A 25,473-nucleotide genomic window follows, 5' to 3' on the forward strand; every position below is an offset into this window, starting at 1 on the left:
ACCAAAATAGAGCTCTTTGGCATTAACTCAACTCGCTGTGTTTGGAGGAAGAAAAATGCTGCCTATGACCCCCAAAACACTGTCCCCACCGTCAAGCATGGGGGTGGAAACATTTTGCTTTGGGGGTGTTTTTTCTTCTAAGGGCACAGGACAACTTAATCGCATTAACGGGAAAATGGACGGAGCCATGTATCGTGAAATCCTGAACGACAACCTCCTTCCCTCTGCCAGGAAACTGAAAATGGGTCGTGGATGGGTGTTCCAGCACGACAATGACCCAAAACATACAGCAAAGGCAACAAAGGAGTGGCTCAAGAAGAAGCACATTAAGGTCATGGAGTGGACTAGTCAGTCTCCGGACCTTAATTTAATAGAAAACCTATGGAGGGAGCTCAAGCTCAGAGTTGCACAGAGACAGCCTCGAAACCTTAGGGATTTAGAGATGATCTGCAAAGAGGAGTGGACCAACATTCCTCCTAAAATGTGTGCAAACTTGGTCATCAATTACAAGAAACGTTTGACCTCTGTGCTTGCAAACAAGGGTTTTTCCACTAAGTATTATGTGTTTTATTGCTAGAGGGTTCAAAAACGTATTTCCCTCAATGAAATGCAAATCAGTTGCTATCTTTTATTTAAGGTTATTTTTTCGATTTTCCTTTTGATGTGCTATCTGCCACTGTTAAAATAAACCTACCATTGAAATGATACTGTTCTGAGACTTTTCATTTCTTTGTCATTGGACAAACTTACAAAATCAGAGAGGGGTCAAATAATTATTTCCTCCACTGTAGGTGTACTGTATATGCTTTAGTTTTATATTTAGTCAGGCTCTGAATTCTACAGTCAAATTCTGGAGCATGGGACTAATCCAAGAACCCGGCTTATCTTTTCCCCAAATTTTGTTCTCCCTAATATCTGAAGCTATGGCAATGTATCATACAGTGCAGGTACTGCAGAAGAAAAAGACAGGAGCTCTACTGAAAAAATAACATCTCCACACATTAAAGAGGCGTGTCTGCGTCACTCTCACTTCCTGTCACTTCTCCCAGGAAATAACAAAAGCCAGATCTGTTACAAAACTCAAGCATAACAATGAGGAACAATATGCAGAATTAAAAATAGGGGTTTTTGTGACTATTGTCTATTAGATAAATTCACCTATAGTATATTACAAGATTATATTGTGATTGTGGACTTGTTTTCTCAAAAATATTTTGATGACACCAGTCCACAAATCACTATGAAAGGGAACATAAATAGATGTGCTGCAATTATCTTTTTAAGTCATTAATTTTATTACGGCCATCCTATGCCTTCACTAATTATTACAAGCAGGCACGGATTTACCTCACAGGAGCCTATAGGCACAGATCTCCTGGCACCTTAGACTTCACCCTCCTTGACCCTACAAACCCCCACCGACTCGCACCACAGGTGTGCTGACTCCCCCTGTTGTCACTTCTTCCTTACTTCCCTTGCCTGTCACAGGCAGCTACAGGTGTCCCTTAGTTTTAGGTAGCCAGAGGTACCCTCAGTATTAAGTAGCTAGAGATTCCCCCAACTGAGGAAAGATCTCATCAGTGGATTGCCATGAGCCATGTGAGTAACCTCTCGCTTACGCTCTGCTCGGGACTCTGAATAGGGAAGGAGAAAGAGGCACCTGGGGAGGAGGGTGAGCCGCCTCTCCATCATCAGGCGCCTGTAGGCACGTGCCTACAGTGCTTTATGGTAAATCCGACCCCGATTACAAGCATGCAGAAAGTAAAGTGGAAGCTCCCAATGTGAACACTTATTCCCTTGTTCGTTATGTAGTGTAATCATTATGAGAATGAGACTGGAAGGACAGTCTAGTGGTCTCTTAGCGGTTAGTAGTCTCTGCACTTTACTTGAAGAGTTTGCTTTGAACAGGTTGATGGAACCTGCCTGATGTGATGTTAAAGCAGAGCAATGCAGAAGGAGTAATCTTGCAATAACTGGTATGCCTATTGCTGTGTCAGCTAGATTAACTGCAGCCATTTACAAATGCAGCTACTCTGTAAACAATCGGTGGCAGCCCTGGCAGTGCGCCTGGCTCTGTGCTTGACGGATAAGGCAATTTCAGCTGTTTAGTGCACACAACAAAGGGCGTGATTTACTAATGACTGCACAGCCTGCAGCAGTTATGGTTCTGTACCTGGGTGACATACAAGTGAATAGCAGGCAGTGTTAGAATATGCATGGCGGTAAACGCTTGTATTAGTGGTGCAGCACCTGTGTGCAGTTCTGATAGCTTAAGGGATACTATAAGTCTACTTCCTAATAAAAGCTAATAAAACCTAGGCCTTGTGGGCCCGTGCTCCTCCTCTACATATATTTTATTTCAATGCATTACAACAGTTTCTAACATGGGTAACTAAAGGAAGGAAGGTCAGGTATAGTGAAGACAGGGGTGTAACAATATCCCTGCATTCCCCGCCATTGCAGGGGGACCTGGGGCTGTGGGGTGACTTCTGTTGGGAAATACAGCATGTGGCAGCGGAAGTGTCATACATTTCCTGTTTTCGGCAGAGCTACACATCCTCCTCACTTTAGCCATGCTGTATATTGTAACTCCTTGTGGGCACCTGATGCACGTCACATGACATGCAGAGATGGGAGACACAAGGAGGGACAGGGTTTCCCAGGGGGCCTGGCCAGCTCAGTTTTGCTTGGGGGGGCGGCTGGTTTCTCGGTACGACCCTGAATGATAACAGCATTTACTGCATCCTACAAGCAAGCCATCAGTTTGGGGCTACAGGCTCAAGAATGTTTAGTAAATACTGGGCTCCGTAAGTCAGAAGTCATTAGAATTTTTTCAGGTTTTTTTACGCTAATAAATATAGTGGTAGTAGCTAGCTAGGTGTTTGTTTTTTTCATACGGATAGCTAGGAAACAGACATTGACAAGAGATTAATGCAGCGATACGTGTGTCTCTGTAACTACAAGTGGTTAAATATTACAGTATAAAATAGAGACTATTCCAACTTAGATGCAATGAGACTTGGGGATGTGAGGCACTGAAAGGAACAGTGCTCTCAGGTTGTCTTCTTCTTAGGACAGTTTGGTTACAGGTAGCCCTGGACTCTGGAGGAGACTAGGCAGGGCTTTCAGTAGAAAGAGCACAGACAGAATCAACATTGATTTCAGATGGATTCTCAAAGAGCTTTTGGATAAGCAGACTCTTTCAGCATGTACAACTGGAGGTTGTCAAAAGGTCATGTTGTCAAGCTGAAGCAGGGAATAGCTGCAACAGTGTATCCAAGTGATGTGGCCCCCATGAAGCCTTGGACAGTAACACGGCACATAATATTCAGAGAAGAGCAGCTTCACACTCTCTTTGGTCTCTGGACGCAAAAAGGAATCTCAAGAAGTCCATGTGCAGCCTCTGTCAGCATAAGCACTACTCCTGACTGCTCAGTCCCGCTGCTCCTACTTTTGGCCAGCAGGAATGAAGCTGTTTTCAATGCAAAGGACAATAAAGTTCTTGTTGCAGCTCTGGGCCCGCTGTTCCAGGAGTTTTCCACTTGTTAGAGACGTGGCCTGGCCGGTGACAATGCTTTCATCTGTGCGCCAGGTCTCGCAGTAGCTCTCTGCTAAACGTCGACCCTTGGAATCAGATCCATGCCAAATCATCTTCTGTGGCCTAATGTAGAAAAACAGCATTTGTAATGCATTATGTATTAAGTTCTAGAATTTGAGGCAACAAAATATACATACATAAAACTAGCACCAAATGCAAAGCAGTAGGTGCATATGCCATTAAACATACCTTGCATAAAAAGTTCATCAGACTACCAACTTAAAGCAAATCTGAAGTGAAAATAAATCTGAGATAATGAATTGTATGTGTAGTACGGATAATAAATAGAACATTAATAGAATAGAAAAGGGTCTCATGTTTTTTTCCAGTACAGGAAAGATTTAAAAACGTCAGTTGTCATCAAATGCAAAAGAGCTTTTCCACCAACTTGGTCCAACTCAGTCCTGTTTTCTGAACAGCCAAAAAACAGTGAGAGACAGCTTAGGATAAGGTTTTACTGCAGAAAAGTTCAGTCATTAGTTCTGTTTTGTTTTTTTCTTTGCTTAGTGTGGTTTCTAAACTGCAACTGTAATAGTATGATGCAATGTTATAAATAAAGCTATATAACTGAAAATAAAAATGAGACTTTTCCTTGCTACTAATGTTCTATTTATTATCCCTACTACAGTACACATACAATTCATTATCTCAAAAGCTAATTTTCGCTTCTGATTTGCTTTAAGTCATAGTGAATCAGAACCACAAGGGCTGTGCGAGGGGCCAAAGGGAACCTAAAAGCTCCCTATTAAAGAGAACCCAAGGTGGGTTTGAAGAATATTATCTGGATACAGAGGCTGGATCTGCCTATACAGCCCAGCCTCTGTTGCTATCCCAAACCCCCCTAAGGTCCCCCTGCACTCTGCAATCCCTCATAAATCACAGCCAAGCTGCTGACAAACAGCTTGTCAGAGCTGGCTGTGTTAATCTTTATAGTGTCAGTCTGCTGCTCTCCCCGCCTCCTGCAGAACTCCGGTCCCCTCCTGCATCCCTTCCCTCCCTGCTGATTGGAGGGAAGGGACGGGAGCAGGGACCGGAGCTATGCAGGAGGCGGGGGAGCAGCTGAGACTGACACTACAGATGTAAACACAGCCTCACAGCACGGCTGTGATTTATGAGGGATTGCAGAGTGCAGGGCGACCTTAGTGGGGTTTGGGATAGCAACAGAGGCTGGGCTGTATAGGCAGATCCAGCCTCTGTATGCAGATAACATTCTTTAAACACACCTCGGGTTCTCTTTAAACAAAAATTACAATAAATGTGTTTGCCTTCTGTAGCATAGAAAGCATTTGCAATTATTTAGCTTTATGTGGGCAACACATAGAGTAACTCCCATAATTCATCACTCCTGTTCAGTGAGTGAATATGAAAATTATTAATGTAGCTGTCTGCAGCAGACCAGGCATACAACCAAAGACACTAGTGTACAGCATGCCTGTAGCCTATTCATTTTAAAGAGCTGTATGATCCAACTTAACGACAGCTGTTTTGGGCTAGGTTGGCCTTCATTAGTCCAAGACATGGGTATTATGGTTCTATAGGTAAGACTTGGGAAGAAATTCCATGAAGTGGTTAATTTCATGTATAATGTAAGGCTGTCAGTATAGAAAACAATATGACTTAAAGAAAAGTTATAATTCTAATTTATAAACTTATCCAAGGTCAACATCGAGATCAGCAACATAAACATTTTAGGAAAATGGCTGTACGAAGGACAAAGGAACATCTGGTACACATGAAATAAAGATAAGTTTAGCAGCATTCTTTCAAATAAAATTTATAGCATGACTTACAGGTAGCAATGTCCAACCTCTAACGGTGGGGGGACCTGGGGCGGGCTTTAGTATTGCCAACCAGGACACTAAACCTCAAGTCTGAAAGGTTCAAGTAGTTGAAATTGACAGTTCTTTCTTCAGGCTGTGTGACTATGATGTGCTTTACTCTGATCCCAGTACATACTTTGCATGCACTGCTAATTCTTACTTAGTCTGCCCTGTTTTATATAGACCAGATGAGAGGCACTAGTATCAATGGAATCAGACAATTTAGGCACCAGCCGCTAGTGAACAAAAAAGGCACCGCCAATGACAGAAATGTAGGTGCCAAAATAACATATATAATTATTTTTGCAAACAAATCATAAAAATACTACTTTTGCAATATCCTGAGGAGGCACTTGTTATTCCGGCTACTATTCCTATTGTCACTTTGATTGGCCTGAGGAAGTGGGCTCAGACTCACGAAATGCGCTGCCTGCGCTTATTGAGGTAAGTCACCTCCTCTTCTTTTTATCTGAATTTCACTCAGTTTTAAACATGCCTGGGCACATCTTACCCATTTGTGCTACATTTAGACACCCCCCCCCCCCCCATCCCCTTGGCTGGATGGGTAACAGTTGGCCTTCCACAGTGTTCGTCATCTACTTTTTCCTCAAAAGAGTGACCATATCCAGGCTTCCCACCCGAGTGGAGTCGGGTTATACCCCTCCACCTGCTTCAAGTGGTTGGTTGCCCCCTATACAACCCATCTTTGTGAGTACATTTTTGTCTCACCATAAATCACCACCTTTTATTATATATTGTGCTATTTGGGCTCCTGTTGTCTCTGTGCTTTCTTTTTAAGGTTTCAAGACACCGAAACATAACTAAGTCTATGACGGAAGGATCTTAAGCCTTTGAAGTGTTGTTTTCGAATGCAATCTTCATTCAGCAATGTTAATCCCTTATTGTGAAATTAGGTATGTCACCTACCAAGTAGAATCTGTTGCAACATCTCTTCCATCAAATGAGTAAATCCGTGCTCCGCGGTTCATCTGTCCCTCGGAACCAGAGAAAAGGGCCTCCCAGTTGTCAAACAATCTTTCATCCTGTAAAATGCATATCATGTTATATCGGAAAAGTTCACAAAGATGCATGCATAAACCTTACATTTGAAAAACAAGTCTCCACTATTCTGACATGTCAAATATGCGTCCGGGCAGTTGAATGATTAGCTCTAAAAATAAAAGTTTACAAGGAGTTCACGTTGTCTTTTATGTGAATTTGAAATAACTTGATGTGACAGATCAACCATTTTGTTTGATTTAAACAAGCTATTCAAAGCTATTCAAAATAACATACATTATGCAGATGTGCATAGGACGCAGGAGAGGAAATAGTACACAAAGTCTGTCAAGAGCTTACAGAGAAATACTCCGATTACAGATAGCCACTGAGATTTGGCACAGAGATTCATTGAGATTTGGTATTCTACATAGTGTCAGGCCTGCTACCCAGTAGCAGTGTCTTAAAGCACTTGTGATTTGAACAGCTCTTACTGATGCAATGCTTGCATCCCTCAAGCGGGATCACATCCATAGCATTACATTAGCAAGAGCTTCTCAAATGACAAGCACGCAGAAAAGCGCTGCTAGTGGGTACCAGGCCTCACTGAGACTTTATAATTGACAGAGAGTCACTGGTATTTGGTACTCTACAGTCATTGAGATTTAGTACTCTACAGACGTTTGTGCTGCAGGCTGAACCTGTGCTATTCTGCTAAACACCACTGAGCTAGACATGGCCATCTTACTACTCACTTGCATGTGAAACAGAATGACACCTGCCCCAATGACTACAATATAAATTGAAATTTGCACATAAGGTCCTCTGCTGGACTAGAGTGGAAGGCAGAGGACTAACAGATATGCAGAACAGGCCCCAGGCCTTCCTATGGGAAAGCATGGCATCTTCACACATGCCCATCTCTACCCTGTCCTGGTTTGTCAGTTGTGTTTCTGAAATGCACTATTTTATTGGATGGTGCAGTTGTGTGTGCCATGGCAATGCATTTAACTGGCACTGCCTCATAATGTCAGAGTGCACCGTGTTATATGGCTATACTGCCCCTTTGAATAGAGTAAACACCGCCTCATTCATCCTTTATAGGATAAAAAGAAGTATACAGAACACAACTATAAAAACTGCTATGATATCAATATGAAGCCATTGTCTATGTCAAATTTAAAGTCAATGGCAACCCTTTGAGAAAAAAAAGTCAGCTACTCACCTAAGGAGAGAAGGCTCTGCGTCCAAATCAGGCTTCCCTCTCCTCTCCCTGTCCCCATTCAGCGCTGGCTCCCCTGTAGCAGCATTCGACCAATTTGGTCAGATGCTGCTGTCCCCACCGCCGAAGAGAGGCTTCGGAAGTCTTCGGGAGCCCGAGTGCTCCCAAAGATGGGCCGCTCCACACTGCACATGCGCGAGCGCCCTTTATTGCGTAATCACGTATGCGCAGTATGGAGTAGCCTGTCTTCGGCAACACTCGGCTCCTGAAGACTTACGAAGTCCCCGCGGCGGGGGATTTGAACGGAGAAGCTGCCGCCATAAGGAGGGGGCCGAGAGAGGAGCGGGAAGGCTCATTGGGACCTAGAGCCTTCCCTATCCTTAGGTGAGTATCTTTTTATTGATATTAGAGCTTCTTGGACCATTACTAATGTCCATGTTCTCTGGAAATCGCAATCATTCCAATTGTACAATCCATTATAGGAACTTGAATGTTCCCACCGCTTTTTCTAATTGAGGATTAGACCATTGTAAACACTTCTGTTTGGGGGCGCAGTCAGAAAACACCTTACTGACCACAAAGGATTCTAAAAGGATAAGGGCCTATTTCCACTGGGCTACCGTTTCCATTTCCAGTTCGGTAATTTACTGAAGCCCATTGACAAAAACCTGTTCAGTAACAGCAGAAGAGTGTGTATTTGTCTCTGTTCTCCGTGCAGAGACAGCATTATTATAGTAAGAGGCATCCCAACATCCCTTTAGATGTACATGTTTGTTATACTGCCTCTGCTTGCTCTGAATCTGTCCATTAGTCTTTCTTAACATTTTATTTAATTGCCACAGCTTAGAAGAACTTCTAGGAGACATTACACATGCTGTGCTTAGGTGATTTCCCCACTAGCTTCTCTGCATCTTCAAACAGGAACCTAAGGGGTTAAACGGCCGAAGGGTGGCAGGGGAAGCCTATTTTGTTTCGATCTCTATGCTCGCTTCCTGTGGGATAGAAAAGCTGGACCCAGCGGAGAAGGCTTCGGATCCAATCACAGGGACTTGCAGGAGACAGAAGCTGTTCCTATTGGCTCTCTGCTCCTGTCAATCATGGGGATATCCACATGGAAGGCATTAGAAGCTGGTTTTCGACAGAGGAGAGCAGCCAGTAAATATTGAGTAGGTTACTGTGTTTTACCACATGCTGTAACCTTGATGAATTGACATTTGCTGACATTTACTTGCATTTGTTGTGGTGTTTACTGCACAAGTCAGTAATTTACCTCACTGCTCGGTAATTTCAGCTTGCCATGCAGTAACAGCTTTGATGAATTGACATTTTACTAAATGCTCCGTAAACTCAGCTGTTTTCAGCATTACCAAATGCGGTAATGCTTGATGAATTGGGGCCATAGTGGAAATGGGTCCTAAGGGTACCTTCATAGTGTGATTAAGTATATACAATGAACTAAACAATGTATATCCCCTCAGCCTCACAAACTGCATCAGTCTTGTCTAAAACTGAGAGCAGAGAGTCATGAGTAAACAAAGCTCACAGAGCCTGCAGGGGGTGTGCATAACTTTATTCATTACAACAGAGGCAGCTCATTCCTCTCTGGGTCAACAAAGCTTGATAAAGAAAAGAAGATTAGCTATATTACAGAGACAGTGCAACCAGAAAAGGCTGCAGTAATCCAGACCACATTAGAACAGGTATAGGAACTTACAGTATAGGATGAAAGAAATAAGGCTGACAATGTTGTTACAGAGTCTCTTTAGAAGTGAAAAATTCCTTCCCGACTCCTGATGGCAGTCAGATAAATCCCTGGATCAACTCTCCCAAGAATGACCTAGAAATTATAGCCGTGGATGCTCTTCAATGCAAGGAAAGCATCCTAGCCCTCTTTAAATGTAGATATAGAGTTTGCCATTATTCTTCCTGAAGTAAGTAACAGTAACGTTATACTCACCCTGAGATTGACAATTGGCACAGACTGCCGGTCAGCTTTGCGGACAATGCTGTATAGATCCTGTAGACGTGAAGAAAGGAATGCTCGGAATGTTCCATGCAGTCCAGCTTTCCGTGCTTGCTCAAAACATTGGAAGTCAACACCACGTATGGAGCGCATGCTGCCAGTTAGAGGCGCATTCAAAGCCACTAAGTGTAACTGCAATAAGAAATGAAATAGATAAACATCAAGTCAAGAAGAGGTCACATGACATAGCAGTATTCAGCCCCATACTCACTGCAGCCTGGTATTCCTGGTGTGTGTGTACTGGAACATTGTTCTCTGGTTCTGGAGGTTTGGGGAACACTTGAGGTGGTGGCTGTGGTGGTCGGGGTTGTTCAGGATATCTGGGAGGCTGAGGTACATTCTCATCTGTAGACTGATAGGATCCTGAATCTCTGTTACTAGATGGATAATGGACAACAGGAGGCTGTTCCACAGCAACTTCATTACCCTAAAGGGGCAAAGCTTTAGTCAATACCAGGTGAAAGACTGCTAGAAATTGACATTTCAACATGACCAAAAGTGATGCCTACCTGTCCATTACCATTAGGAGTTGTATATTCGCCAAGCTAGAAAAAAAATAAGCACATTAACATTAGTATCTAACATAGCGTCTCTTGTTAACTAATACCAAAGTTTAATAATAAACCCAAATAAAAAGTTTACTTAAAATTGAGAAATGGACTTCTCTCAATTTTTCAAATGTGGCAATGTGTATATGTGAAGATATATAACTCTGTAAATAGAAAAAAGTGGGCTACAAATAGCAAATACAAACCATCTTGCTAGATTGAGTTCACATTAGCTGCAATGTACACTACAAACTTGATCATATCAATATTTAGCATATCAATACCTTTTTGGGGTCTGCAAGTACTTTTGACAGTTATTCTGTCCATCTGATAACTCTGTGCTGGACTTATCAAACTTGGAACTGCTACCCACCACTTCCAGCGCTAAGCAGTACTATCACCACCAAATAATCCGATGCAAGAGCTTCAGTGTCCTGTAGATGCTCTGGCATTGGACTATTAAATCTTTGGGGTGGAACTTAGAAACACAAAGATCAAGTTTAGTATACGACTAGTAATGTAGACCAATCACGGTACAGTCTGATTGTAAAACTTGTGTGCAAATTTACCAACAGCTGTACTGTACTGTGAGATTAACAGATTTAATAAATTCAATCTGAAATTCTTTTTAGTCTTGGATTAGCCATTAGGAATCAAAACTTAGCCCTCCAAGCTATAGCTATACATTTGGCGCCAAACATAAATGTACAAATTTCAACTTAAAAAAAGTTGAATGTTTTGAGTAAGACTAATAGAATTTACTGGCTAATGCTGAAGATTAAAAGAGTACGGTAAGCTTCTGATAAAATATTTCTTTAGTCTTCCATCCAGTGTAAGAAGAACATACAGTATTATAGTGAAAGATTACTCTTTAAATCCTTGAGCTAGCCAATCATTAAAAATGTTCTGTTTTAACTAATACGTAGCTAGCATGGTACCACACTTTACTACAACCATTATTTATTGTCCAGCGCTACGTAATATGTTGGCGCTATAATAATACTTTTAAAAAAAGTTGATAACTTACAAGAATTTTTCTGTAGCCATCCCGGACTCGCACATACAGGTCGCCCTGCTCAAGCACCAGTATAATGGTCCCTTCCCGGAATGTGTGGGCCAAGTTAAGCATTGTCTGGTAAGTCTGCAGCACTGTGGCCTAAAAAAGTAAGAAAATAGAACTATGTTAAACAATATACTGTAAAAAGCAACATAGCTATATAAAACCTTAGTAAAATCCTAGCAACTCTGCTAATATGGACAGGCGCACTGCTTTTGATACAGGAGTGTAGGGTAGTCAAACAAAACGCAGCATAGTATTGCTTGCATACTCTGAATGAGGCAATCAGAGGAAGACCCCTTTAGATTTAGCGAAGATCTATTTTTTTGTGTTCATAAAAGGCGTTTTCACCTTTCCAGCCCGATTAAGAATACTATATATACGCACCATATACGTGCGTTAAAACTGCAGCACTAAGGGGTCTTGAGGCAACTGTAAAGATACACCCAAGTAACAGTCCAAAGAGTAACAGTCTTTGGACAACAATTGGCTGTGGTCACGTAACTACCTGTTCTGTAGCTAAAAGGACTTCTAGGGACTGTTTGTCCCGAGCATTCAGGCCCAAATCATATTTGAAATCTAGCTTCACAGATGGAGGCAAGACACAGAAACTCAGGGGATTCCCCCACATCACCAATGACATCCTGTATAATTGTGTAAAAGGATCATCCCACAACCCAAAAACATACAGATAAGTCAACAGGCTTCCCCCTAAATTGGCCCTAGACTGTGGTGGACATATGGCTGTGATTGTGAACCCCTCTGAAAGATACTTAATGATATGGCTATATACACTGTAAAGTGCTGCGGAAGAGGTCAGCACTATATAAATACTAAATAGTAATAATAATAAGCCTAGTGCTGATTCAATATTTTTTGTTCTCACCGTAGAATATCCTGCTGATCCTCCAGGGGGTCCAGGTGGCCCTGGGGGTCCCGGTGGTCCTGGAATGCTCACTGCTATTAAAATACAGATACAATATATTTATTACTGTACTCATTAATTATGTTTGATTACTGTGTATACTTCAATGTAATAAGGTTTGATTTATGTAAAATTATCAATTGCTTATTCCATAACAACCTGGTCTGTGGGGTCCGGGATATGACTGTCCTCCTTGAGAACCTGGAGGTCCTGGTGGCCCAGGTGGTCCTGGAGGTCCTTGCCTTCCTTCATAACCAACACCTGGAGGACCTGTCGGACCACGCGGGCCTGGGGGACCGGTAATGCTCTCTCCTTTAGCACCCTGCAATAGTAAAATGAAATTGCTAATACATATCTATGAGTGTACAAAGAAAATATACAAAGATAAAGTGTTGTTTCACTGAACGTGGCTTAAATAATGAATCCATACCTATTGCAGTGGGGTCTCAGTTATCAGACGGGGAGAGCCTGATACTAGATACGTGTGGTATTTCCGGTTGTTTAAGAGCTCAACCAATCAGGGTCCTCAATGTAACACTAGCCCAGCCCTTCTCTCTGCAAAACAAATGCAGAGCAGCATGCAGCAGGAAACCACATACCAGAGCTCTGGCGCCAGTCCTCTTCACTTCTTACTGCTGTTGTTTTGCTGCATCCTGCGTATGGCTCCTGATGCATGCACATGTCCTAATGTGAGTCTGGTGACACATTGGAAGCCTACAGAGGATTCAGCAGGCAGCTGCAGAAGTGAATAGAACCAGAGCTCTGGTAAGTGGTTTCCACTTCCCACTGCTTTGCATTAATGAGAGGGGGAAAAGACACTCTCCCATGGCTCACCCACTTACTACCTGTTGGTCGAGTCACGGTTAAACAGGACTGTAATGTACATCACATTTCAAGTACTGTAATCCACATCGCTAAGCCAATGAAACTCTACAGCGATCCAACCAAGAGTCAGGCTGAGGAAGAGATAAGAGAGGGGCCAGCCTTGGGTGCTGCCGTCAGGAGAGTTCAAAGGGGATCATTTCAATCAGTGCAGCCAGGGGCCGGGACAATTGCGCAGCTGAGACACATGCTGCTCTGCACATCCCAACACTGGTGTCATCCCCAGTGAGCTGATGAAAACATGCAGCTGGCTGGGCTTTCTCTTTTATGCCACAGAGTTCTACTTTATTTTTACTTAATATGGTATGCTATGTTGAGCAGTACAATTATATTCAGTTTATCTTATAATGGACAGAAATGCCAATCGTAAAGCATAACTGTTTGTACTTGGAGTGCAATATAGCCCTCAATAGAAGCCATACTGGGTGCATCTTCAGATAATGAAAACAAGTGTTACTGTATTTCAGTATTTTGTGTTGTGTGTACCTTGTACTATTGAAACTTAAAAAAATGAATACAAAAAAGGAAGCAGCTGTAAATGATAGATGATGTGTTTGTGGGGCCATCAATATCCACCCTATGTAACACGTCTAACTGACAGAAGGAGTAATGAGCATTTTATTCCTGTGTATCGGTGCTTGGCATGGAGGTTGACTGGGGATAAACTCTCTCAGCTCACATGATGTAGTGAACAAGCTGTACATAGGGTGTATGCAGGATGAGGGGGGAAGGGGAGGGAGGCAAGTGGCTCCTCACAACATCAGTCTAACCTTTCAAAGGTGTAAAAACTGACAACAGCAAATGCATCTGGCATTATGCATAATACCTTATCAGTGAATAAACATCTTTTACTTACTGGCAGTCCAGGATATCCGGGATTTCCAGGAGGTCCAGGAATTCCTCGACCATCACCAGTGCCAGGTTCTCCTTTTTCTCCTTTATCTCCCTATATGAAAATATGGTATTAAAGAAAACTAGTTGATTTAATCCACTAATATCCTGCCACAAATGTATAAACAGGAACTTGATTGAGACAAAACTTTTTTTCCGTGCACAGTTATTAAAGGTATGCCTGATCCGAGCCAAAGCTACCTACGTTAAGCACAGTGGTGTGTTGATGCCGGTTCCACATACCTCTGCATTGTCTTGAAATCACTCCTTGAAAATTCTGTCTTTTGGCTAAATTCAAATTTTCAGACAGGAAGAGGAAGGCTTGCAGCGGTGTTCCCTCCTATTACCCTCCCATTCCCTTCACTTCCTCTCCCCAGGAGGAGGGAATAGGAGGGGGATAGGAAGGAACATCACAGCAAGCCTGCCTCTTCCCATCTGAAAATGTGACTTTAGCCTAGAGACCATGGGGAATGAGCAGGGAGAGGACAATGCAGAGAGGTATGTGGGCCCAGCATGAATATACCTCTGTGCTTATCTTACGTAGCTTTTGCTCAGATCAGGTATCCTTTAAACAGAAAAACTTAAGTGTAGTAGACTGCCTGATAAGGGGGATTTTACACTGCTCCATACTACCTGGTACACACCATGCAATTTCCAAAAGGTCCGATCTGACTTCCAATCGTTCTTTTGATTTTATACTGAAGTGATCGAAAAAATTATCAGAAAAACAATTCAGATCGTATCTGTCAGAAATTATCAATTCGGCCCATCGATCTGGTGAGAAATTGTATGGTGTGTACCAGGCATTAGTTCTGAATTCAAACACTGAGTTTCAAACTTGTCCAAAGTACCTCAGGAATGCAGACCAGGCACAAAATTAAAAATCTACGTACACTGGCCTCTACACTGTCTGTGTGGCTGATGCATATATTGAAAGTGGCCAGAGCCAAATTTCGGCACAGGGTGAAGCTGAAAGCCGGCTCATCCTGCGCCCACCTAAACCCCTTTGGGGCATTAATGCTATTACTGTAAAAGGAAGGTGAACACCGCCACATAGACCAGGAGCAGGACCACGGAAAGCCACACCACACCACAAATTACAGTTTACTCCACCGCAAAAAGAAAAATTGCGGAACAATCGCAGAAAACGCAATAACAAAAGCCGACGGAGCCCCAGGAATCGCAGGAGAAAGCGGCCCTGCAAGTGTGTTCCCTCCATAAAAGACTGCACCTAATAATACATTTTGCTTTCCCATTAAGTTCCACATGCTTGTCCTCCCTCCCTAGCACACCCACAGCCATTCTTACCCTTCCATATGGACTGTAATCAGGTGGGAAATTTCCTGCAAACAGAAAAGTAACGGGGTTGAAAGTAAATAATTATATCTACATTTGAAAAGGCAAAACTGTAAAGAAAACAATGTGATGATGGCGTTAAAATGTGGTGGTGTTCAGTGGCATTAGCTGACTTCAGGAAGCATTACTGGAGACACAATAACACTAGCCATGTGCAAGCTGCCTATTCACAGGAATTTAACAATTCTTCAACAAATAGTACTGATGTAAATATTGTAAAGTGGACATGTGCTAGTTTTAGCAAAGCAGCAATAAAAGAATTAAGGTACATACAGATGGTACATTTTCATTGTTAGAGAAGATTGTTGTGTACAGCACAGTTGTCCCACAGCATTTAGCCATCTGCACTGTGAGATGGAAATCTTTGCAAATCTAAAGTGCAAACACACCATAATTGCACCGCACACCTGACGGATTGCGGCACAATCGCTGTAAAATAGCTGTAGTGAAAATAGAAGGAAAAGTGACTGCAGCGTAATCGCACATGCAATTGCAGGTCCTAGTGGAAAAGGGCCCTTATTATAACACTTAATGACTGTCTAGGGAGACAGAAACTTCCCACATAATGCTGAATCTGTAAATAATGCTGATCCTCGTAAGGAAAAAATCATCATGTACTTATGTTTTTAAGTTAAAGGACAACTAAAATGGGAGGAATATGAAGGCTGCACTATTTATTTCCTTTTAAGCTATACCAATTGCCTGGCTAGCCTGCTGAACCTCTGCCTCTAATACTTTAAGCCACAGCCCTTGAACAAGCATGGAGCAGAACAGGTGTTTCTGACATTATTGTCAGATCTGACAAGATTAGCTGTATGCTTGTTTATGGTGTTATTCAGACACTACTACAGCCAAAGAGATCAGCAGGGTTGCTAGGCAGTTGGTATTGTTTAAAAGGAAATAAATATGGCAGCCTCCATATTCTTATCACTTCAGTTGTACTTTAAGCTGCCATAGAGCTTTACCTTATCAGTGCAGCAACACCAAAGACTGTTTTCAGTGTGACACAGTTTTGTTATAAATTCCCACTAAAATTGGAAGTAAGATAAGGTTATCACAGAAATACTGCCCTGCTCTTGATGTGTCTGTGTTGGAAAAAATCCCTACCTCAAGTATGGTATTTTGCAAACTGCTTGAGAGCAAGGCTCCCATTAACCTGACGACTACTGTTCTTTGTTGGGCGGTTTAGGTCTCAACTCAAGTATCAACCTGCTACTTGCATGTTTGTGGACCTGGTAGAAATGTGATGTCACCACACCACTCCTACTCCAGGGTTTCTGGAAAAGCACTCACCTTTAGATGGATTGCAACACGGGACACTCAAATTACAGTGATTATAGCAGTGGCAGCTTTAACAGCTTTAACCTTACACCTGTCATGTGGTGGCTATCAGGGGTTTATACTTTTTTGGTATCTATGCACATCAGTCTCTATTTTTCATATACAGCAATCTCCTTCTTCTACTTTCAATGCCCCGTGTAGAAGCCCCAACTTCCTTTGAGTATCAGATACCCTCTTCCAAGTACAGCAGCCTCAACCATCTTATTACATTTGTATACCCACGCTTCCATACACAGCCCCCTTTGTGGAGCATTTCTGTGGCCTATGCAGGCATCTGTCCATGGAAGCCATCACTGCCTAACTGGTAAGGCTCATGTTAACTCTGTCGCAGTGATGCACCCTCCCTGTAGTCCAGTGTGACTGAAGTGAGGATCACTTATGCGGTCTACTGATCTTGTGCCCAGGAGAACCTTCGTAAATCTGACCCAAAGGAAGTCCATACTGTCCCAACAGAGGAAGTACTGTCAGATATGGTACTGCCCAGTCAAGTGTATATGTGTAATAGGTCTACACCAGACTGTAAGGGAAAACTGGGCGGTGTACCACTACCCTTCATCTTTAAAATAACTGGTAACTTTAGTAGAGAGGAGATCCAAGTTGGGTACTAATGAAGAAATAGTTATTTGAAATAAAATGTAGTAATATGTGTTTTACCTGGGGGACCAGGAGGGCCAATATCTCCTCGATCACCTTTTGTTCCTGGAAGTCCTCTGTCGCCCTTCTGACCTGTGAATGCAACAGTGAAACACTGGGATTCAGTTTCACATGGAGGCAAGTATACAAAGTTAAAAAAGTGGTCCAATGCAAACAAACTACAATATTGTCAGGGATGGGTGTGTACCGACATACCTGGATAACCTTGTGGGCTATAATTTGGATCACCATACACCTGAAACAGTCCAGAAAGAAAAAGTTGCATAAAATGTGCATAAATACAGAATATTTAATTAAAGGGATACTGTAGGGGGGTCGGGGGAAAATGAGCTGAACTTACCCGGGGCTTCTAATGGTCCCCCGCAGACATCCTGTGTTGGCGCAGCCACTCCCCAATGCTCCGGCCCCGCCTCTGGTTCACTTCTGGAATTTCTGACGTTAAAGTCAGAAAACCACTGCGCCTGGTTGCCGTGTCCTCGCTCCCGCTGATGTCACCAGGAGTGTACTGCGCAGACACAGACCATACTGGGCCTGCGCTGTGCGCTCTTGATGACATCAGCGGGATCGAGGACACGGCAATGCAGGCGCAGTGGTTTTCAGACTTTAAAGTCAGAAATTCCAGAAGTGAACCGGAGGCGGGGCCGGAGCATCGGTGAGCGGCTGCGCGGGCACTGGATGTCTGCGGGGGACCATTAGAAGCCCCGGGTAAGTTCAGCTCATTTTCCCCCGACCCCCCTACAGTATCCCTTTAATGGCTATACATAAGGTACAGCATAACCATGAGGAGTAAAAAGACATCAATAGACTAATAATGTGCGCCAGCTTTCCCACTATATGGCTCTTTCCCACAGTCTAAAGCTGATTCATGAATTTTAGATAACAATGGAAAACATTAGAGAAGAAAGGTAATCCTGTAAACATGGATTGGATTTTGAAAAAAAACAAAACTGTTTACTGTTAGATAGAAAAATATCTGCAATGCTCGCCTATATATTAGAATACAGTGGAATTGCAAAACGTTTGAAAATGTTAATTGTTTGTTTCCCCATCTAATAAACCAGATAAGGTCCTTTGGTAAAGAGGTTTAACCCATATCAGTGAAAAGTGTTTTGTTGCTGGTCCACTACAACCTACTGCCTTTATGGTATTTATCTTCTCCTGGCAGAACCACAGCTGCACTAGTACCGCAGTGTCAAACCCCCACGTCGCTGTCGCTTATTCCCAGCTGGAAGCACTGGTCTGACTTTGGATGAGAGTACGTCTCCCGACTGGAAGATGTACTAAAATCAAAGGACCACATCTCCTGGCATGCATTGTGGCTGTTAGGTTCGTGGAACACTGCCACGGGAGCTTGAAACTGCAGCACCTGCGGGGCTACCAAGAGAAGATGGGGGACCACATACAGATGGGGGACTAGGGAGCAGTTTTTGTATATTTTGTCATTAAGTTGCATTTGAGGGGAGAAGGGGGCAATATTTGTATTCTAATGGTAAAGTACGAATACTTACTACTTGGCCTGGAGGACCAGGTGGGCCAGGAGGACCTGGTTGGCCCTAAAGTAACAAAAAATACAAAGTTGCGATAATTACAAATAAGGTCTACAACTTAGGTCTTGTAGCTTTGTTACTGCTTTGTTAAGTAACACTTACCCTTACTCCATAGCCGCTTGGATCAGAAGAGTCTCCCTTCTCTCCCTTTAGTCCATTCATACCAGGGCGGCCCTGAAAAGCAGAAATACATATTTTAGCACTGTAACATAATGAGACAACAAAGTACATGATAATGTGTTGCTTTTTAGTAGGAGGGTGTTTCGGTCTCTTTTAGTCCCCTATACTTTCCTTGTGGTTTTGGGTCACCTCGAGCTGCTTGGGTATTCTGTTATACTGGTCCAAGCACTATCCCATAGAGCCATATCAATCCATGCTATGCACTGATGAGGACCAAAAGTCCAAAACAGGCTGTCTGCATGTTGGGTTGATGTGGTTCTGTAAAATGTGTAAGCTATGGGCTTGCTATACACTATCAGTTCTGGATGTAAGCCTGGCTGCAGGGGCATAAAGAAATTATTTGCATATTCAAAAGTGATGCACTGTGGGTAACCACAGTTGCTCACTTAAAGCTGTATTAACGCAAATACCTTCTGTTTTAAGAAGGCAGATGGCACTCAGCATTGCTTTTTAGCAGGAGGGCTTTTCGGCCTCTTTTAGTCTCCTATACTTTCCTAGTGGTTTCGGGTCACCCCGAGCTACTTGGGTATTCTAATGTAAAACAGGTAACAGGACAATGGAAATGATCAGAGACTTCAAGCTCAGGGAGAGAAGTGAAGTATCCATTTGTGTTAGTTTGAAATACTAAATAGCAAAGTTATCCCAGAAGAAGAATAATGCTCTATTCAAGAAAATGTAAAGCTTTCTTGTGGGAAAGGGGGCATTGACTGCTGATTGGGATGAAGTTCAATCCTGAATTAGAGGTACTCCGCAGGGGCGTAACAATAGCCCCTGCAAGGGATGCATCCGCAGGGGGGCCCACTGATTTCTAGTTATGCCCCTGGTACTCTGTGAGTTCCCTTATAAAATATCTTGCATAGATCTATTTTTTGACTAAAATAAGCAGAAGATCCATAAGATGAATTTGAGAAAATACAAATAAAATGTATACAATACTAATAGCAAACTAAAAACCAAGAACAAAAAAAATGATCACACTAAATCTAATACTTACAGGTCTTCCTGGGAATCCAATTTCTCCTTTTTGTCCAGCTGGTCCCTGGTGACACAAGAAGGATATATACTTTTAGAAATCATGGACACAATACTCCTTCTTCTAATTGGTTTGTATTTATGATATACACTTACCACTATTCCCTGATTTCCAGGGGGGCCTCTGGGTCCCATGTCACCCTAGGATATAAACATCAAATAGGTTTAACTTGACGGATGTCTGTTTTTTTTTTTTACCAGTCTATCTATGTAACTATACCTTATACTAATATCAGTGGCTTATTACTACTTCCCAACAGGCCTATGTTAAAATATGTAAAGGTTTCCAGGTTTAACCCCCCCACCCCCACGTATATTTATTCCTCCATAATACTACAAATCCTCAGGAGGCATATCTCTATGGTATCAAGTCCTCCTTCAGACCACCAGATAATTATCTCTTGAAAAATATGCAAGGTATTGGTCCCATGAATTGCAGTCTAACCTCTCTCTATCCCAGTTTGTTAATGCAGATGGTGTATTAGAAAAGCACTCCAAGTGCATCACAAATGCCAAAACCTCGCATAAGATTGTTTAGAAATGGTACATAACCCCTAGAATCCTGACATTTCACTCCAACCATCAATCCCCGCTCTGCTGGAGAGATTGCAATGCAATAGGCACATTGCACTGGACTTTTGGCACCTGGTCTCACTCACAGCCTCAGTAATCCTAAGTAGCAAGTTTGAGCTTAACCCGCCAATATCTCTATTCCTTATACATATCCACCAGATTCCACTAACCTACAGAAAATCTATAATTCATTTACTTTGTGCGGCAAGGAAACTACTTATTGCCAATTGGAGAGCTAAAGAAATCCCTTCTTATTCTCAATTGAAGAATGCCAGAAGAGGTAACTTGAAGTACCAACCCCCCCCCCCCCCCCCCCCCCCTTTGTTTTCTTTCCCTGTACTCCCCCAATCCCGCTGCTGAGACAAGCTGATTTTCTCTCCTGCTCCACTCCGACCAGAAATGCTCAGTAGGTCAAAAGTGAAGTTGATTATTTTAATTTCCTGTGTTGCTCAAGTTTACTATAAGAATTATTAGTTTCTTCTGTTACCTGATCTTATAATTTGTTTTTTCTCTCTCACCATTATCATCGTAAAGTTTTGGTTTATGTGGTTATATATTCAACTATTGCATTTGGGTCCAAAGCACTAGCCCTAGGCGTGAACGATTTTAGGAAAACATTGAATTGAGCGATTTCTTTCTGAAATTGCGATTTTGATTCGATTCACGATTTCCATCAAATCAAGCTTTGCTCCCCTCTGTGCCTGTTTGTTCCCCCTCTGTCCCCGTCTCTCTTTGTGCCCCTTTTGCCTCTTAATGCCTCCTTTGGGTCTCTCTCTTGCCCTCTTTGTGTCTCTGTGCCCGCTCTGTCTCTCTCTGTGCCTCCTCTGTCCCCCAAGCTGCATCAGTTCTGGACATAGCTTTCCAGCACGAGTCCAGCGATGCACTTCGCCTCCTGCAGGCTCTAATGCATGAAATACTTCCTGTATGTCATGTGACATACAGGAACCTGGAGTTTTGCCAAGCACAAGAGCCGGCAATCGAGGACGGACGGCGTTGGACTCATGCGGAATTTATGTCCAACGCTGCGGGCCACACGCGCTGGGACTTTAGGGAAGTTTGAAGCCACTTCTTCTATCTTCCCCATGTGGAAATGACGTGATCGCGATAATCACCACTTTAACGATTCCGAAATTGTGATCTTGTTGATCGCGATTTCGGTTTAAATTCGATTTATCTTTCAGCCCTAAATGGCCCTATGAGGTCCAACTTTGGATAAGCATACTTCATATCATATGGACATACAGTAGGTCCTACTTATCATTGTAGATATCAGACATCTTTAGGTTTTTAGTTGTATAGTTAATTATTGTGTAATTTTTGCACTTTTCAATGTAACCTGTGCAATTAAATAAAAGTGTATTGGAAAAAATACATGTAAAAGAAAACAAACAAACAAAACAAAAACAACCCCCCCCCCCCCAAAAAAAAAAAAAAACAGCTAATCACAGTCTTCCAAACAGGCCCGGGCCGAGGCATAGGCTGGAGAGGCTCCAGCCTCAGGGCGCAGTGTAGGAGGGGGCGCAGAATTCATTCAGCTGTCATTCATAATTGTGTTTGAAGCATAAAGAAATAAGAAAAGGGGATACATGGCAGTGACTGCAAGCCATATAACTAGATATTAAGGTGTTGGGAAGGTTGTGGGCCCTGTGGCGCCTCTTAGTCTAATAGCAATCAGTGTGTGATGGCTGGGATGGAGGGGCGCACTTTGGAGTCTCAGCCTTGGGTGCTGGAGGACCTTGTCCCGGCTTTGCTTCCAAAATCTATGTTTCAACTGAAACTGTTTAGAAAAAATATTTTCTATATTCTATATACTATGAAATATGCCAGACAATAGCCTCAATTCACTAAGCTTATCTCCTGTCTTTAACCACTTGAGGACCGTGGGCTTAACCCCCCTTAAGGACCAGGCACTTTTTTTTCCATTCAGACCACTGCAGCTTTCACGGTTTATTGCTTGCTCATACAACCTACCGCCTAAATGAATTTTACCTCCTTTTCTTGACACTAATAAAGCTTTCTTTTGGTGCTATTTGATTGCTGCTGCGATTTTTACTTTTTATTATATTCATCAAAAAAGACATGAATTTTGTCAAAAAAAATATTTTTTTAACTTTCTGTGCTGACATTTTTCAAATAAAGTAAAATTTCAGTATACATGCAGCGCGAAAAATGTGGACAAACATGTTTTTGATTAAAAAAAACCCCATTCAGTGTATATTTATTGGTTTGGGTAAAAGTTATAGCGTTTACAAACTATGGTGCAAAAAGTGAATTTTCCCATTTTCAAGCATCTATGACTTTTCTGACCCCCTGTCATGTTTCATGAGGGGCTAGAATTCCAGGATAGTATAAATACCCCCCAAATGACCCCATTTTGGAAAGAAGACATCCCAAAGTATTCACTGAGAGGCATAGTGAGTTCATAGAAGATATTATTTTTTGTCACAAGTAAGCGGAAAATGACACTTTGTGACAAAAAAAAAAAGTTTCCATTTCTTCTAACTTGCAACAAACAAAAATGAAATCTGCCACGGACTCACCATGCCCCTCTCTGAATACCTTGAAGTGTCTACTTTCCAAAATGGGGTCATTTGTGGGGTGTGTTTACTGTCCTGACATTTTGGGGGGTGCTAAATTGTAAGCACCCCTGTAAAGCCTAAAGGTGCTCATTGGACTTTGGGCCCCTTAGCGCAGTTAGGCTGCAAAAAAGTACCACACATGTGGTATTGCCGTACTCAGTAGAAGTAGTATAATGTGTTTTGGGGTGTATTTTTACACATACCAATGCTGGGTGGGAGAAATATCTCTGTAAATGACAATTGTTTGATTTTTTTTTTACACACAATTGTCCATTTACAGAGATATTTCTCCAGCTCAGCATGGGTATGTGTAAAAATACACCCCAAAACACATTATACTACTTCTCCTGAGTACGGCGATACCACATGTGTGGCACTTTTTTGCACCCTAACTGCGCTAAGGGGCCCAAAGTCCAATGAGTACCTTTAGGATTTCACAGGTCATTTTTGTTTCAAGACTTCACGGTTTAGGGCCCCTAAAATGCCAGGGCAGTATAGGAACCCCACTAATGACCCCATTTTAGAAAGAAGACACCCCAAGGTATTCCGTTAGGAGTATGGTGAGTTCATAGAAGATTTTATTTTTTTGTCACAAGTTAGCGGAAATTGATTTTTATTGTTTTTTTTCACAAAGTGTCATTTTCCGCTAACTTGGGACAAAAAATAAAATCTTCTATGAACTCACCATACTCCTAACGGAATACCTTTGGGTGTCTTCTTTCTAGAATGGGGTCATTTGTGGGGTTCCTATACTGCCCTGGCATTTTAGGGGCCCTAAACCGCGAGGAGTAGTCTTGAAACCAAATGTCGCAAAATGACCTGTGAAATCCTAAAGGTACTCATTAGACTTTGGGCCCCTTAGTGCACTTAGGGTGTAAAAAAAGTGCCACACATGTGATACCGCCTTACTCAAGAGAAGTAGTATAATGTGTTTTGGGGTGTATTTTTACACATACCCATGCTGGGTGGGAGAAATATCTCTGTAAATGACAATTGTTTGATTTTTTTTTACACACAATTGTCCATTTACAGAGAGATTTCTCCCACTCAGCATGGGTATGTGTAAAAATACACCCCAAAACACATTATACTACTTCTCCTGAGTACGGCGATACCACATGTGTGGCACTTTTTTGCACCCTAACTGCGCTAAGGGGCCCAAAGTCCAATGAGTACCTTTAGGATTTCACAGGTCATTTTTGTTTCAAGACTAATCCTCACGGTTTAGGACCCCTAAAATGCCAGGGCAGTATAGGAACCCCACTAATGACCCCATTTTAGAAAGAAGACACCCCAAGGTATTCCGTTAGGAGTATGGTGAGTTCATAGAAGTTTTTATTTTTTTGTCACAAGTTAGCGGAAATTGATTTTAATTGTTTTTTTTTTCACAAAGTGTCATTTTCTGCTAACTTGGGACAAAAAATAAAATCTTCTATGAACTCACCATACTCCTAACGGAATACCTTTGGGTGTCTTCTTTCTAGAATGGGGTCATTTGTGGGGTTCCTATACTGCCCTGGCATTTTAGGGTCCCTAAACCGTGAGGAGAATTTTTGAAACCAAATGTCGCAAAATGACCTGTGAAATCCTAAAGGTATTCAATGGACTTTGGGCCCCTTAGCGTACTTAGGGTGTAAAAAAGTGTCACACATGTGGTACCGCCGTACTCAGGAAAAGTAGTATAATGTGTTTTGGGGTGTATTTTTACACATGCCCATACTGGGTGGGAGAAATATCTCTGTAAATGACAATTGTTTGGTTTTTTTACACACAATTGTCCATTTACAGAGAGATTTCTCCCACCCAGCATGGGTATGTGTAAAAATACACCCCAAAACACATTATACTACTTTTCCTGAGTACGGCGGTACCACATGTGTGACACTTTTTTGCAGCCTAGGTGCGCTAAGGGGCCCAACGTCCTATTCACAGGTAATTTTGAGGCATTTGTCTTCTAGACTACTCCTCACGGTTTAGGGCCCCTAAAATGCCAGGGCAGTATAGGAACCCCACAAGTGACCCCATTTTAGAAAGAAGACACCCCAAGGTATTCCGTTAGGTATATGGCGAGTTCATAGAAGATTTTATTTTTTGTCACAAGTTTGTGAAAAATGACACTTTGTGAAAAAAAAACAATAAAAATCAATTTCCGCTAACTTTTGACAAAAAATAAAATCTTCTATGAACTTGTCATACACCTAACAGAATACCTTGGGGTGTCTTTTTTCAAAAATGGGGTCACTTGT

At 42.3% G+C, this 25,473-nt stretch overlaps 1 protein-coding gene across 3 annotated transcripts in view; it reads right to left on the reverse strand.

The window, feature by feature from the left end:
- Positions 1-744: 744 nt before the first annotated feature.
- COL18A1 (collagen type XVIII alpha 1 chain) overlaps positions 745-25,473 on the reverse strand; it is a 254,440-nt gene continuing 229,711 nt past the window's right edge. For 2 of the 3 annotated variants that reach the window (XM_068245278.1, XM_068245276.1), the window contains 16 exons: positions 20,172-20,216; positions 20,038-20,082; positions 18,966-19,037; positions 18,825-18,869; positions 17,512-17,551; positions 17,317-17,388; positions 15,274-15,308; positions 13,931-14,020; positions 12,352-12,514; positions 12,154-12,227; positions 11,238-11,366; positions 10,172-10,207; positions 9,874-10,089; positions 9,597-9,794; positions 6,346-6,461; positions 745-3,661 (listed from right to left, as the gene is read on the reverse strand). In XM_068245278.1, coding sequence (XP_068101379.1) covers positions 3,448-3,661; positions 6,346-6,461; positions 9,597-9,794; positions 9,874-10,089; positions 10,172-10,207; positions 11,238-11,366; positions 12,154-12,227; positions 12,352-12,514; positions 13,931-14,020; positions 15,274-15,308; positions 17,317-17,388; positions 17,512-17,551; positions 18,825-18,869; positions 18,966-19,037; positions 20,038-20,082; positions 20,172-20,216 — 1,590 coding nt within the window. In that variant the 3' untranslated portion in view covers positions 745-3,447. The remainder of the gene's footprint in view (positions 3,662-6,345; positions 6,462-9,596; positions 9,795-9,873; positions 10,090-10,171; positions 10,208-11,237; positions 11,367-12,153; positions 12,228-12,351; positions 12,515-13,930; positions 14,021-15,273; positions 15,309-17,316; positions 17,389-17,511; positions 17,552-18,824; positions 18,870-18,965; positions 19,038-20,037; positions 20,083-20,171; positions 20,217-25,473) is intronic. The other variant, XM_068245277.1, reaches the window with a different exon arrangement.

Source organism: Hyperolius riggenbachi, chromosome 7 (assembly GCF_040937935.1).
Source record: "Hyperolius riggenbachi isolate aHypRig1 chromosome 7, aHypRig1.pri, whole genome shotgun sequence".
Classification (NCBI taxonomy): Eukaryota; Metazoa; Chordata; class Amphibia; order Anura; family Hyperoliidae; genus Hyperolius; species Hyperolius riggenbachi.